The following is a 16,272-nucleotide window of genomic DNA, read 5'->3' as shown; positions in this document are numbered from 1 at the left end:
TGAAGTCCTAAGTTCCTTGAGCATCTGTATAACTAGTGTTTTGAACTGTGTATCTTATAGATTGCTTATCTCCATTTTGTTTGGCTCTTTTTTTTTTAAGATTTTTATTTATTTATTTTTAGAGTGAGAAGGGAGGGAGATAGAGAGAGAGAGAGAGAGAGAAACAACAATATGCGGTTGCTGGGGGTTATAGCCTGCAACCCAGGCATGTACTCTGGCTGGGAATCGAACCTGTGACACTTTGGTTCGCAGCCCGCGCTCAGTCCACTGAGCTATGCCAGCCAGGCCTGTTTGGCTCTTTTTCTGGAGTTTTGATCTGTTCTTTCATTTGGGCCATGTTTCTTTGTCTCCTGGTTTTGGCAGCCTCCCTGTGTTTGTTCCTACATATTAGGTAGAGCTTCTTTGACTCCCTGTCTTGGTAGTGTGGCCTAATATAGCAAGAGTCCTGTAAGGTCCAGTGGAACAGCCTCTCATATCACCCAAGCTTGGTAGTTGAGGTGTGCTCTTAGTGTGGGCTGAGTACACCCTCCTCTTGTAGTGAAGCTTTGGTTGCTTTTGCAAATCAATGGGATGAATTTATCCAGGCCAGTCAGCTGCAAGGACTGGCTGTGACCACTGACTACCAACCTCTGCCCTCCATGGGAGATCAGCTGTGCAGGGGCAGGGTGATGGTGCTCTGACTCGGTCTGTAGGTATTCACTGGGTGCACTGACCCTGGGGTTTTCTGGGGGCAGTAGAGGCAAGTTTAGCCCACACCTGTGGTTTTTCCAGGCCCACCCTGCCAGAGTTGTAAAGCAATCTGAGATGGCTGCTAATTTGTGCTGAGCTTAGAGATTCCCATGAGAAGCCAACCTGTGAATCTAATCTGGCTGCTGCTAGGGCTCACTGAAGCCAGCTGTTGCTGGTTTCATAGAATTTAAGAGCCAGGACCAGCCATTCTTAAGCAAAATCAGCTTGGGCGGGCTTGTAAGCTGGGTGTGGCAGAGCCTCTTGGGATCTCCAAAGTGGGTGAAACAGTGGTAGCCAGGTTGATGGAGTCTCTGATATAACACCAACTTGCTGGCTTTGTTGGGGGAGGGTTTAGAAAAGGGACAATGGCCTCTTTTTGCCTTGCAAGCAGCTACTGTGGTGCCGGAGCTCAGAGGACATGAGTCTGAGTGGGTGAGTCCATGTGTGGGTTGTTTAAGAGGAACTGCTTGGGGATATAGCAGCGGCCTCCATGGACTCAATCCCCACTGGGTTGCAGCTAGATGTTGTGGGGACTTATCCTCCTGGCACTGGAATCTTGGGTTGAAGGGCCTGGTTTAGGTCTGGGACTCCTTGTTCCTGAGATATCCACTCTGAATTTTTATACACGTCAGTGTGGGACCAGCCCATTCCATGTCTGCATCCCTCCCAGTCTGGATGGATGTGGTTTCTTTAATTCTGTAGTTGTCATATTTACATTCAACTTGATTTGTGGTTAGACTACCATTCAGCTTGATTTTTGACGTTCCTGAGTGATGGTTAGTCTACATTTTAGTTGTAATTTTGATGTGGTCTTGTGAAGAGGCAAGCCATGTCTGCCTATGCTGCCTTCTTGAGCAGAAGTCACCTTTATTTTAAATTGTGTGGTTGTTAAAAAATATTCCTTTTCCTTTCCACTGAACTCTATCTCCAGAGTTTTGCCTGTATGGCAGTGAGCATTGGGACCCCCGATTGGGTGGATTTAGTAACGAATCCCAGTTTTTTCCTCTATTAAAATCTAGGTTTGCTGCAAATCCACTTCATATCAACAAATCCCCTGGAACTGTAGACTCCATCAGCATTCAGAAAAGCAAAAAATCCATTCCCACTAATTTCAAACCTAAAAAAGAAAAATCAAAATCTATTTTGAATATACTTGCTGCTGTAATCAAAAATAAAATTAAGAATAGACTGACTTGAAATGTTTTGTACAAAACACTAGCTCCATACTCATATCATCATATACTACACAAAAATATCCAGTATGTTACAGGAATGTAAGACTGAATGTAGGTATCTATTATTAGTGTAATCCATAAACTTATTTAGAACAATAGGAAGAAAGATTGATATAGATAGACAGGGATAAATCAATGATATAAATATATCTTTAAATTTATCTACATTTACCCATAGTTATTTCTGTCAATCTGTCTGTCTATTTATCTACCTAAAATTGCAAAACTCAAAGATCTCTGGAATTTTTTTAAAAGTAGTTTCCTCAGACTTACAGATGTAGAATACAGACTGATGGTTGACAGAGGGGAGAGGGTTTTGGGTCTGCAGAAAAAAGGTGAAAGGATTAAAATATAATTTGGTAGTTACAATTGGTGCAGAGATGTAAATTATAACATAGGGAACGTAGTCAATTGTTATTAATATTGTAATAACTATGTATGGGGTCAAGTGGGTACTGGAAATATTGGGGGAGGGCCACTCAGTAAAGTACATGATTGTCTAACCAGTATGCTATACATCTAAAACTAATACAGAATAATACTGAATATAAACTGTAATTGAAGAATGTAACTAAATAAATAGCAGTTTCCTGGCCTATTTTTAGCCAGAATTCCTTTTTGAAAGTAATGATTTATATTTTATTAATTTGTTCTGTTGATGGCCAAAATTCCTCCCTTTTTTGTAATAAACTTAATTTTTCCTATCATACATATTTCAGGATATATTTAATTTTTATCTAGCACATAGTGAAATACTAAGGCAGGAATACTTATATACAAAAGGAAAGTAGTATAGTTCTTGTAGATAAATGGTTTTTTAGTGAGGGAAAAACGCTCATTCAAGAAACCCTTACATAAATAAATAATACTGCTTTTGAAAGGTGTTTGGAAAGTTAAAGACAACTACATGGTCTCTATTTAAAGAAGAAAGATCCTTTATAAATTGAAGTAGTTGGGAAAGTTGCAAGTAATTCTTGTGCTTTGGCTTGGGATTTGCAAAACAGTTGAATTTGAATTAGCAATGGGATTAACAAGAGTCTGACCAAGAAAAAACAAAATGGGAAACCAATAAAAATAAAATGAAAATTTTCACTGCCATTTAACAAAGTGGAAGGAAGATTGGCTTTTTCTAGGGTATGTTTCAATGTCAAAGGGCACATGTCACAGCTCCAAATGTTTTAATTTTTTGTACAACCAATAAATCTTCCCTACTATATTTGAAACTCATGAATCATTGAATGGGTTGCTGTTTGTCCATTTCCAAGATTCTCCTTGTTTTCTGCTCAATCCAATCCAGTGCATAATTGTTCTCATGCGCTTCTTCAAAAATTCCATTCACAAAGATCAGGGCATGATCAATTTAATATTTTAGAGCACACTGCTAAATGTGATTTTCACCCCAGCCAGATTTCATGATTTACATCTTAATTTGTATGCCCTAATGCTTTTATGGCAGGAAACAGTACAGATGTATAGTTTAGCTTTGCCTGAAGATTTTTACTCCTCTTTTACTTCTTAAACTCTCTGAGCTACCCTGACTTGAATTATCTTTTAAGGTAACTTCAGTGTCTTCCTTGGGAAATTGATGACAAAAACATTTGACTTCCTATCCTTCTAGTTCTGATGCATAAGTTATCAGTATGTTTTAGTCACAGAGTGAATGACAAAGACAAATGAATATGACATTATATCCATCTGGATGACAGAATCAGGAGCTAAGCATTTTTTATAGAAACTACTACAGCATGTTTTTAAAGTTGACAGAGAACTAATACTCATATTTTGTTTTGTGCACAGCTTTGCTCTCAAAAATCATAGAAGTGGGATTTCAGGGGGAAAAGAATTTAATTGAAAGTGTAAGTATTAAAATAGCAAAACTTAGTGATAAAGTACTTTGACTAAATGTCAGAATAAGAATGCGATCGCCGTTGTGTTTTCTCATAGAATCAGCAATCAAGCTAATTTCTGACCAGCATTTATTGTAATACAAGATCTTGAGTGATGAGTTTAGTCTCTCCTCTCTGGGATCCTCACTACTGGACCACAGACCTATTAGTCAGCTTTTCTTTACAAACAAACTTTCTCAGTTATCTTGACTCCTGTAGTCCAAGTACCTCTTTCTTTGCCCTCTTTCACTTATTCTATTCATTATCTCATTTTCTTCAAACTGTATGGATTTTGTTCACATTCTTACTTCTATATTCCAAGAGCTATATCTTTGTTTGTTTCAATCTTCTCAGACTATTGTTAATAATGCAATTCTGAAGGTATTAAAAACAATCAATTTAATAATTTAAGAACATTGAACAAAGACTTTCAGCTGTATGAACAATCTGCATTGTGATTAGGGACATACCATCAAAAGCTAACTTCCTTGTGTTCAAATGCTTGTTCAACAAGCTATGGCTGTGTGACAATGACTGGGTTACATAACATCTCTGTGCTTCACTTTCCTCACCTTTAAAAGAGGGATATTTGAATACTTGCATCATAGGCACTGGTTGAAGATTACATGAGTTTTTATGGTTTCAGTGCTTAAAACATTGTCTGACTTACATTATTGAGTATTAACTTTTGCCATTTTTATTCTCTTTTTGTACAGTCTTAAGCTCTGAAATGATTGAAAACTTTCTTCTTCCTTACCATATCTTCAGGTGTATCAATCTGAGCAAGTTCCAATCCCTGTGACCTGCAAAATGTTTTACTGGCTGTCCAGTTTCTGGTATCATCGGAAAAATAGAAACACTCATATCCTACTCCCATCCATTCTCCTGAGCATTTTATAGTTTGGGGATTTTTTAAAGGTTTTGTAGTGCATACTGAAAAAAAAAGAAAGAAAGAGATGATCAAATTTTTAAAAATTAAAATATGTTTCTACTCATTCTGGTGAATCAGTTTTACTTTTTACTCCCATGGTTTAAGGCCTGTAAAATTAACTTCATTCATGTGATGGTGAATAAATTCAGTTCCTCTGTCTGCAAGGAAGACATTTAGTAGTCAAGTAGTCTATACTTTAGCCTCATTTCCTGGCTTCCATAATGAGAAATGGAACTGCTAGCCTCTCATGGTCTATACTGACATCCTACCAAAAACAATGTATAAAATCTAGCAATCAAGGAATACATCTAGAGACCTGGATATAATTTAAGCCTCAAGGATTAAGGTAAGAAATGAAGGCTTCATTTTACCTTGAAGAAATGAGAAGGTCATAGACAAGAGAGGATATCTGAGCTACAAAAGTGAAACTCACCATAAATGATAACAAATCATTGAAATGTAAGAGTTAGTGAAACATTTGTTCTGCTTCAACAATATTTAGTGCCAAAGAAACTGAAGTAATAGTGAATGTATTTATACATACATTGCTTTCAGAATTTACTATTTTAGGTTTTGAGCTAGGTGCTGAGTAATAAGAATGATATAAAGTTCCTAATCTCCAAATGTTTGAATAAGTTAATGTGACTAAGAAAAAGCAAATGAGTTCTGACTGGTGTGGCTGAGCATGTTGAGCATCATCCTATACACCAGAAGGTCACTGGTTCAATTCCCAGTCAGGGCACATGTCTGGTTTGTGGGCCAGGTCCCTGGTTGGGAGCAGGCTAGAGGCAACTGATCACTGTTTCTCCATTCATGCTTCACTCTCACTCTTTCTCCTTCCTTTCCCCTCTCTAAGAATAAATAAAATCTTTAAAAAAGAGCCAAGTGCCCTGGCTGGTGTAGCTCAGTGGATTGAGCACGGGCTGCAAACCAAAGCATCGCAGGTTTGATTCCCAGCCAGGGCACATGCCTGGGTTGCAGGCCATGGCCCCCAGCAACCACACATTGATGTTTCTCTCTCTCACTCTCTCTTTCTCCCTCCTTTCCCTCTCTAAATAAATAAATAAATAACATCTTTAAAAAAAAAAGAGCCAAGTTAATGTTCAGATATAGGGCCAATTCCAAAGCCTTTTCTCCACACTCTGCAATGATTATTTATTTATTTATTTATTTTTGTAATGTGCAGAAGTGGATACAGGTTACCACACATGCGTAATAAAATAATTGTGTTTCAACACTTTTAACAATTGAATTAAGCAATCAATGTATGTAAAGACTCCTTACAGGAGACGGAAGATGGCAGCGTGATAGGAAGGAGCAGATTCTACTTCTCCCTACACACAGGAGAAAAACCTAGCCAATCTACAGAGGAACAGAGCAAACAGCCGCTAGTACCACAGCACATATGGAAATAGGAGATCAAAAACTGTAGTGGACATTGAAAATCAGACAGTAAGGAGAGTGCTTCAGGACAATAAGGGCCCAGGGATCAGCTCCGGGACCAGAGAGGCTGCAGCCCCAGGCCCAGTGCTCACTGGGTCTGCCACAGGGCTCTTGGGAGAGAGCTGGGTCAACCACTCCCTCCCCGGCCAAACAAGATTTGAGCAGCACCAGGAGAGACCTTGAAGTTGCAGAGAGGGGAATAAGGACTAAGTGGAAAACACACAGGGGCTGTGAGCACCCATGCATAGCTCTGGGAAGAGTGCCCAAACTCATGCGACCAAAGGCAGCCTGGCCGCACACCCACACCCGCAACCTGGGGAGAGTATGCTTTGTGGAAGACCCAGAGCTCACACCTGTAAACCTGGGGAGAGTGTGCACTTAAGAAGTCCCGGATCCCACACCCAAGGTCATGAGTCCAGACTAGCTCTGGGGAGAATGCTCAGCTAGTCCTGGGTAGAGTATGTGCAAGACTGACTGAATGCTGAACAGGAAGGGAGGAAGGTGAAACCAATCAACCCTCAGCCTGCTGCAGCCAGCAAGACCAGAAAAACCAATTTGGCCAGGTTGAAACCAGCAAAAGGGTTTTTTTTTGTTGTTGTTGTTTGATTTTTTTAAGTAATTTTTAATTTTTTAATTCCTATTATTTTTATATCTCTCAATTCCTTTTGCTTCTCTTTCCTTCTTTCTAGTTTCATTCCTTCTTCATTTCTTTCCAATTTTATCTCTTCTTCTTTCCTTCTTCTGCTTTTTTTTCCTTTTTCTTTTTAAATACCCACAAGTGAGACAAAAAAGCCCAGAACTGTGAAAAGACCAGAGCTGGACCCAAAGAGGGGGCATTCCAACAGCTGAGAGAGTAAGACAAATTTCACTTTCCTATTACAGAGAACCCGCAAGTTACTGCATATTTGTATTATTATTTTTCATTATTCTTACACCTTTTATTTTAATAGTATTTTTGTATTTCTCTTCTTTCTGTATAGTCTTCTTTGCTTGGCTGGTTATATTGTATCATTTGACAGGTTTCCCCTGTTATCTCATTCATAGTGTATTGCTAATTTACTGTCCTTCATTTCATTTGTGTCCCATTAGCACACTACTCAAGGTCCTTTACTCCCTATTCTTGTTATCTAGATCTCATAGATTCTGTCATATGATTGTTGCTCTACTATTACTGTAAATAATAGCTATTCCATATCATTGTAAATACTACACAACACCCCTCCCAGATGCTAGCCCACTTCACGGTCTCTTGAAATCTATTACTGTAGTGGTTAACTCTATTCTCTCACATACTACACCTATTTATTATCCTTTACTCTTACCTTACCTCAGAATCTAACCTCCCACAACCTCACCGCTTTCTAGATCCAATTCATAATCCTACCCTCCCCAACAAGAGTCTTATCTTTTTTCCATCCTTTCTAAAAAGAAGGAGCTCCTACCCTTTGCAACAGCTTGGATGGAGCTGGAAAGTATTATGCTAAGCGAAATAAGCCAGGCAGTGAAAGAGAAATACCATATGATCTCACCTTTAACAGGAACCTAAACAACAAGGCAAAGAAACAATCAAAATATAACCCAAGACACTAAAATAGATAACAGGCTGACAGTGACCAGAGGGGAGAGGGGAAGGAATTCCAGGGGAGGATGGGAAGGGTTTACAGGAACAAATATAAAGGACACATGGACAAAAACTTGGGGGAGTGGAAATGGGAGGGAGGAGGGGAGGGATGGGTTAGTGGGCTGGCATGGGAGTAAAAGAAAACTGTACTTGGACAACGATTAAAGTAAAATAAAATGAAATAAAATAAAATAAAAGTTTTAAAAAAGACTCCTTATAGAAACCCTTCTCTACAAATGTTTAAATTGCAGACATTTCAATATCAGTAACATTGAGCTCCTAGGATTCTATAGTGACAGATGAGACTGAGCAAAAAGTATATCCAATACTCTCACAAATGACAAAGGAAACAAAAAAAGAGAGTATAACGTGTTACTTTAAGTGCTAACTTAAGTGCTAAATTAAGCAAAGCATGCATATTGACAATCAAGTATTGAAGACTATTATGCCCTAGCTCAGGAATTAAAATTCAGCTTTGAATTCTTTTCACAAAATGAATCCATAACACCCAGAAGAAAATGAACATCTTTTTTACACATCAACTGTAACAGAGAAAATCTTGCAAAATATCACTTATGTTATTATTTTTTTATTTTATCAAAATAGAATAGAAATAAACAAGTATTTCATATAACCACTATTAGCAATATTACTTACTCTTGCTCCAAAGGAAATGAGAGTAAAGACATACTGTAATTATAGAGGGAGTGGTGTGTGGTGGTTAAAATATTAGGAATTATATAAGAATCACAATTCTGGCTCTGGAATTTATTTGTGAGAGGCAACTTATTCACTGTGGCCTGTATTTCTTTGTCTGTAAATGGATTTCATAATTATACCTATTTTGTAGTCTTGTGAAAATTGAATGTAAACATTAAATGTAACGTATTTGATATTAGGCCTTAAACTCACACAAAATACTCTCCATTAAAAAAATAGTTATTGATGTTGCTGTCTGGTTGTCATCTGAGAATTTACAATCATTTTACTCCAAGATCAAGCACTCCTATAAAGTCAAGAAAATGAGTGTAAAACCTGCTGAACTGATAGGAACCCAAGGAAAAATCTCTACAAACCTATTTATTACTTTAGAACTGAGAGATTCCATATATAACTTGAGACATAATATTTGGGCCTGCTAACCATAAATAAACACAGAAAGTTTATTAATTAATCCACTCACCTATTATAATGACCACTAGAACAGTACTGATGAACGTAAAAGCCATCCACTTGTGACCTGTAAAATAAATAAACATTTATAATAAAATTTCCAGAGAAATTATGACTGGATATTTATTTTTCATGTATTCTTCCATAATAATTCAGCCAAGAAACTCTCATTAAAAGCATCTATCTCTTAAAGTAATAAAAGATAAAATGACCTTACAAAGTACAAAGAAGGTAAGTGGCAATGATTGGTACAGTTATTCAGAAGGGTGGTGGGAGAGGGGAGATGCTTTAGACTTAGTAGAAGGCTGTAGGAAAGGCAAAGTTTTTTCAAAAGGTGGAAACAATGTGAATGAGAATTCTAATCAAGTAAGTATAAGGGTCATGGAAAGGTCTATGACTGGCCCCGGCCAGTGTGACTCAGTTGGTTGGACTGTTGCCCCATAATTAAAGCAAAGCAGGTTCTATTCCCGGTCACGGCACATACTTAAGTTGTGGGTTCATTCCCTGGTGCATAGGCAAGGGAACCAACTTATGCTTCTCTCTCTTTGTTCCTCTCTCTCTACAAACAATGAAAAAAAATGTCCTCAGATGAGGATTAAAAAAATTAAAATAAAAAGGACTTGATCAGGCAAATGACTATAACAGATGCATCAATTTATAAAAACAAAAGGTAGGGAAGAAAGGATTCATAAGGTCATGTGACAAGAACTTAACTGTAGGATAAAATTGTTTTCTTTATACTGTAAGTAATAAGGGGAAGATGCTTAATGCATTCAAGCAAGAGGATGTCAATAAAAGCAGTATTTTGTGGTGAGGAAATTAATTAGAAGGTGGGATGTGGTTCTCATAGAAATGTTAGGAGGTTAGGAACAAACAGTAATAATTCTATTAATGATTAGTAGAATCTTGTCTGACACATTATTAGCAGATGTAGAAATAATTGGGGAAGAATGTGTATATACAATGTGTACACACACATATTTCAATATCAGAAAAAATAATTCCACTGCTAGGATTATACCTTAAGAATCCTTAAACACCAATCCAAAAGAACCCATGCACCCCAGTGTTCATAGCAGCACAATATACAATAGCCAAGTGTTGGAAGCAACCTAAGTGCCCATCAGTAAATGAATGGATCAAAAAACTATGGTACATTTACACAATGGAATTCTATGCAGCAGAAAGAAAGAAGGAGCTCCTATCTTTTGCGACAGTATGGATGGATCTGGAGAACATTATGCTAAATTATATAAGCCAGGCAGTGAAAGACAAATACCCTACGATGTCACCTTTAAGTGGAACCTAATCAATAAGACAAACAAGCAAGCAAAATATAACCAGAGACATTAAAATTAAGAACAATCTGACAGTAGCCAAAGGGGAGATGGGAGGGGGAGGGTGAAGGGTTTTCAAGAACAACTATAAAGGACACATGCACAAAACCAAGGGGAGGGGTTGGAATCAGGGGAGGGGGGCGAGGATGGGGGTACAAAAAGGCAGACAAATGTAGTCGAACAACAATAAAATTTTTAAAAATGGAAAAAAATCCTCAAAAAAAGTCCTCAAATGAGGATAAAAATAAATTAATGAATGAAATAAATACATTTCAAAAATTTGAAGAAAAAAAATCAAAAACAGCAGAGCAGACCTAGTGACTGAAAACTGAGAAAAGTTACTAGGTTTTGTAGGAGAGGCAAATCTTTACCTTTACTGATCTTTCTTAGATTTTCAGTTGGTATGAACAAAAAACAGATTGACAAGAGTAAAACAGTTCATTAACTGGTGTGGGGACACATTATAAGAGAGAAAACTAAAGGAAGAGGAATTCAAAGTGGTGGCTTAAAACTCTAGCTTATATAGTATTTTCAACAAAAATAAATGCATAAATCTCTAGAGAAATGACAGGACAAGGGAAAGGCAGTTTCAGGCTTCCCAAGGTGGCATCTCTGGGAAGGTAAATATTTAGGAGGGAACTAATAGAGCAAGGTGTACTGATAAGTGTCTGTCTCCAATAAAGGGAGGATTTATATTCTGTCTTTAGGCAGAAATGGATGTAAAGGGCAGGGTGAGTTTTCCTAGCATTTACTCCTTCTTAATTGCCTTCAACTCAAAATAATTTCTATGTCAAAAAGCATACACTGGGGTGACATACCCTGGTTTCCTTCAGTTTCATGATCACACTAAAAGGGAAAAGGATTCTATTAGGAGAAATACATCTCAATATTTCAAATACTGTGATTACATAAGAAGAAATAACAACAGAAGCAACTTTTATTTCCTTTGCTTTTCTTGTATCTCTCCTTACAACTGCTAACATTATATCATGTTAAGCAGTAAGGAAAGAATGGGAAGGGTATTCAAGGAACATCTATAAAGGACCCAGGGACAAAGTCAAAGGGGGGAAGGATTGAGGGTGGGAGGTGGGGGAAAGTGGTGGTGGGAAAATGGAGACAACTGTACTTGAACAACAATAACAAAAATTTTACACAGACAAAAAAAACAGTACCAATAACCAAGAGTCTACTTGGTTATTGTTATTGTTATTGTTACTGTTTGTTATTATAAAATCTGTATAAAATTTCATTATTGAACTTCTGCTCAAGATGGTGGCATGGGTAAGCATGGCTTGCCTCCTCCCACAAACACATCAAAATTACAACTAAATTACAATACAACCATCACTCAAAACCATGAGAAATCAAGTTGAATGGAAGTCTGACAACTATGGAATGAAAGAAACTACATCCATCTAGACTGGTAGGGGGCAGAGATGTGGAATGAGCTGGTCCCACATCCACATGTGCTGGATAAAAATTTGCAAGGGGTATCTCAGAAGAAAGGAGTCCCAGCTCCAAACCAGGTCACCCAGACCAGCTCCAGTGACAAGAAGATAAGTCCCCATAACTTCTGGCTATACAAATCAGCAGGGTTTGAATTGGTGGAAGAAACTCCAAGAGTCCTAAGCAATTCCTTTTTAAAAATCCAAACACAGACTTACTCAGTCTCCCTCCCATTGAGCTCCGGCACTGGGGTAGCAGCTTGGCACTAGTGGCATACAGGGAGGAACAGAAGTGTCTGCCATCAAGACAAAAGCTGCAGGACAGCTTTGTCCCAGACAGAAGAAAAGCAGAGGCCATTGTCCCTTCTCCGAATCCTCACCCCAAGAGCTACAGAGCCAGCAGGCTGGTGCCATATCTAAGACTCCATCAACCTGGCTAACACTGTTTGCCCTGCCCTGGAGATCCCCTGAAGCTCCATCCTACCCAACTTACAGCTGTTAACAGTGACTTCTCCATATGAATGGCTGGTCTTAGCTCATATTTCACAAATTGTTAAATCCTCTCAAGCAAGCAACAGCCAGTATCAGTGAGCTTCCAGCCTCCATATCTCTTGCTAAGTAGCCCCAGGCATGGCACTAGCAGCAGGCAGCCTAGATTCAGAACTTGGCTTTACCTGGGAATCTCCAAGTCCAGCACAAGTAGCAACTATCTCAGATTGATTTATAGCTCATGCAGAGTGGCCCCAGGTAAAACACAGATTGGGGCTGACCTTGGCCCATACCACCAGAGAAAACCCAGGGCCTATGCACCCAGTGAAGAGCTACAGACCACATCAGAGAACCACCGCCCTGCCTCTGCACAGCTGATCTTCCATGGAGGGCAGAGTTTGGTGGTTAGTGGTCACAGCCAGTCCTTGCAGCTGACTGGCCTGGGTAAATCCCTCCCATTGATCTTCCAATAGCAACCAAGGTTTAACTATAAGAGGAAGGTATACTCAGCCCACACTAAGGGTGCACCCTGCTTGGGTGATAGAGGAGGCTGTGTCACTGGACCCTACAGGACACCTACTACATTAGGCCATGCTACCAAGACAAGGAGTCATCAGAGCTCTACCTAATACATAGAAACAAACACAGGCAGTCTGCCAAAATGAGACAAAGAAACATGGCCCAAATGAAAGAACAGCTCAAAACTCCAGAAAAAGAACAAAAAAAAAATGGAGATAAGAAATTTATCAGAGCCAGAGTTCAAAGCACTGTTTATAAGGATCCTCAAGAAACTTAATGAGGACCATAGCAGCATAAAAAAGATCCAATCAGAAACAAAGGATGCACTAATTGAAATAAAGAACAATTCACAGAGAAACAAGCTGAGAATCAAATCAAGAATTTGGAACATGAGGAAACAAAAAACAACTAATCAGAACAATAAGAAGAAAAAAGAAACCAAAAAGTGAGGATAATATAAGCAGCCTCTGGGATTTCTTCAAAAGGTCAACATTAGCATCATAGGGATGCCAGAAGGAGAAAAGAAAGAGCAAGAAATAAGAAATCTATTTGAAAAAGTAATGAAAGAAGACTTCCCTTATTTGATGAAGGACATAGACATGCAAGTCCAGGAAGCACAGAGAGTCCCAAACAAGATGGATACAAAGAGTCTCAGTCTAAGACACATCATAATTAAAATTCCAAAGGTCAAAGATAAAGAATGAATATTAAAAACAGCAAGAAAAAAGAAGTTAGTTACTTACAGGGGAATTTATATAAGATTGTCAGCTGATTTCTCAAATGAGACTTGCAGGCTAGAAGGGATTGGCAAGAAATATTCAAAGTCATGAAAAGCAGGAATCTATAGCCAAGATAGCTCTAACCAGCAAAGCTATCATTTAGAATTGAAGGGCAGATAAAGATCTTCCCAGACACGAAAAAACTAAAGGAGTTCATCATCACCAAACCATTATTATATAAAATGTTAAAGGGACTTATTTAAGAAAAGAAAAAAATCAAAATTATAAACAATAAAATGGCAATATATACATATATATCAACAATTGAATCTAAAAGTCAAACTAAGCAAACAAGAACAGAGACAGAATTATTGATATGGATAGCATTTTGATGGTTGCCAGATGGAAGGGGGTGTAAAGGAATGGGTGAAGAGGTGAGGGGATTAGAAATACAAATAGTTACAGAATAGCCATGGGGATGTAAATTATAGTTTAGGAAATGGAGTAGCCAAAGAACTTATAAGCATGACCCATGTACATGAACAATAGCATGGGGATTGCCTGAGGGAGTGGGGAGTACTAGGAGGAGGGGGCAAGGGGAGAAAATTGGTACAACTTTAATAGCCTAATCAATAAAATATAATTTTAAAAATTTAATTATTAAGCAACATAAAAATGCTGTACAAATTTAACATATAACCTTAGTAAGTTAAGGATGTATTCTCTTATTCTTAGTTTCCTAAGAGGGTTTATCTTAATAGACAGTGAATGTTACCAAATGCTTTATATACATTTATTGAATGCTTTATATACATTTACATGATTACATTTATAATCATGTGGTTTTACTTTTTAAGTCTGTTAATGAGGTAGCACTAGATAGTGGGGCAACATTAGGTATATAAGACATTTTAGGCAATGTCTAATGAGGAGAAGGAAGCGACGTGAATTATTAGAAATCAGAAGTGAATATGGACAATTTACAAGTAGTTGAGGAAAAGCAGATGCACAAGGCAAGAAAATCCTTCCTAGGAAACTCAGAAACAATGGGACACAGGTGGGTATCTAGCTAATAGGCACCTGCGAGAAGCCATCTTGTTTACTATGATTAATTGAAATTAGGCTAAAATGACATCCTAAACTCTCCTTCATGAAGTAGGTTTGTCTGTCTGAATCTCTTTGGCAGGAAGATAAGGAGGATCAAAGCTTCTTTTTGAGACTTTTGTTTCTTAATAAATAGCTTAAAATCAATATCCCCCAAAGCAGCATCAGAGTGGCAGAACTTTGTTCCTTTCAATGGCATAGTGATTAGGCATTTATATTTCTCAGGAGGTGATCATCCCAATTTTTAAATATTTGTGATGGTTTCTCAAAGGGTGGGGGATTGGGTGTCAAAAGGGAAGGGGATTAAGAAGTACAAACCGCCAGTTATAAATAATAAAGTACAGCACAGGAAATAACATCAATGACATCATAATAACTATGTATGGTGACACATGGTTACTAGACTTATTGTGATGATCACTTCATAAGGCATATAAATATTGAATCACTATGTTGTATACCTGAAACTAACATAATATTGTATATTGTATGTCAATGATAATTTAAAAAATGTTTAAATGATGGTTAGAAAGGGAAAATTTTGGAGACAGACTCACACACAGGCAGAAATGTCACATCGACACGATGACAACCATCTACAAGCCAAGGAGAGTGGCTGGACTCGACCCTTCCTTTCCTAACAGCCCTCACAAGGAACCAATCTTACCAATGCCTGTTTCAGACATCTGGCTTCCAGGACTGTGGCACAATAAATAACTGGCGTTTAAGCTACCCAGTTTGTCATGCTTTGTGGCAGTTCCAGTAAACTAAAACACCAAAGCATTTGTAAACTAAGATAAAAGAAAATAGATTTTTGAAAGGTCTACAGTGCCATATATCTAATGAGAACGACGAAATAATTGAAATTAATATTATAGACAATGAGATGGTAATGTCAGAGTAGGCAGTTGGTTGTTCACCACAGAGAAGGGAGCAGACAAGGTCTGACTGCGTTGAGAAACAGCAGTTTCACACTCACCCATTGTTCCGGACTACATCCTACTTTGTCAACTTGGCAGGAAAGACAACCTTACAGCCACCCAGGGGGTAATGCAAATTGCTGCTCCAGATTACCTGGGAGAGAAAGAAAAAGTTACCTGAAATACCTCCCGCTGAGCACACGCACAGGAGAAGCCCAGAAAGATGACTCAGAACTATGAAGCAAGAGCAGCAGGAGCCAAGATGGCGACCACGAAAAGGGGAAGGGCACTAACCTGGGAAAGGCTAGGAAACAGACTGGAGAGAGGGAAGGCACCAGCACAGACCTAGGACAAGCCAAGAAGGAGATCGGAGAGTTTGAAAGAATGCCTTCTCCTTCCCCCAAACCCAAGGAAATATATGCAGTCCTAGCAAAGACCCTGCAGCCAGCCCGCTCTCTGCCTCTCCGAGGGTGTAGTATCACTTGTCACTTTTCTCTCGAATCTTGTCACTGTTGCTAAACTCCTCTTTGCCAGTGTCTCTAAACTACCTTTGCTGTGGCACCACAGAATCACCACAGCCTCTGGCAACAGCTAATGCTTGTACTCTCCATCTTGCTCCAAAAATTCTGCAAGAGAGGGCATGTTCTCGATTATTTAGATATATCTTCATTCATGTTGGCCAGATGTTAGCTATTTCTACCCATCCTTGGGCTGGGCAGGC

At 38.5% G+C, this 16,272-nt stretch overlaps 1 protein-coding gene across 1 annotated transcript; it reads right to left on the bottom strand.

Annotated features, from left to right (window-relative positions):
- Nucleotides 1-397: 397 nt before the first annotated feature.
- On the bottom strand, nucleotides 398-15,764 carry LOC123819398 (C-type lectin domain family 2 member A-like). Its single transcript, XM_045839739.1, has 5 exons — nucleotides 15,729-15,764; nucleotides 11,174-11,201; nucleotides 9,029-9,085; nucleotides 4,608-4,783; nucleotides 398-1,846 (listed from the first exon to the last, which is right to left on the bottom strand). The coding sequence occupies exons 3-5, from the start codon at nucleotides 9,072-9,074 to the stop codon at nucleotides 1,841-1,843; spliced, it is 228 nt and encodes a 75-aa protein (XP_045695695.1). The 5' UTR covers nucleotides 9,075-9,085; nucleotides 11,174-11,201; nucleotides 15,729-15,764; the 3' UTR covers nucleotides 398-1,840.
- Nucleotides 15,765-16,272: the final 508 nt, after the last annotated feature.

This window comes from Phyllostomus hastatus, unplaced genomic scaffold (assembly GCF_019186645.2).
Source record: "Phyllostomus hastatus isolate PE091 unplaced genomic scaffold, TTU_PhHast_1.1 phas_contig_308, whole genome shotgun sequence".
NCBI classification, from domain to species: domain Eukaryota; kingdom Metazoa; phylum Chordata; class Mammalia; order Chiroptera; family Phyllostomidae; genus Phyllostomus; species Phyllostomus hastatus.
The sequence above is the reverse complement of the archived record's forward strand: the minus strand, read 5'-3'. Positions and strand labels throughout refer to the sequence as shown.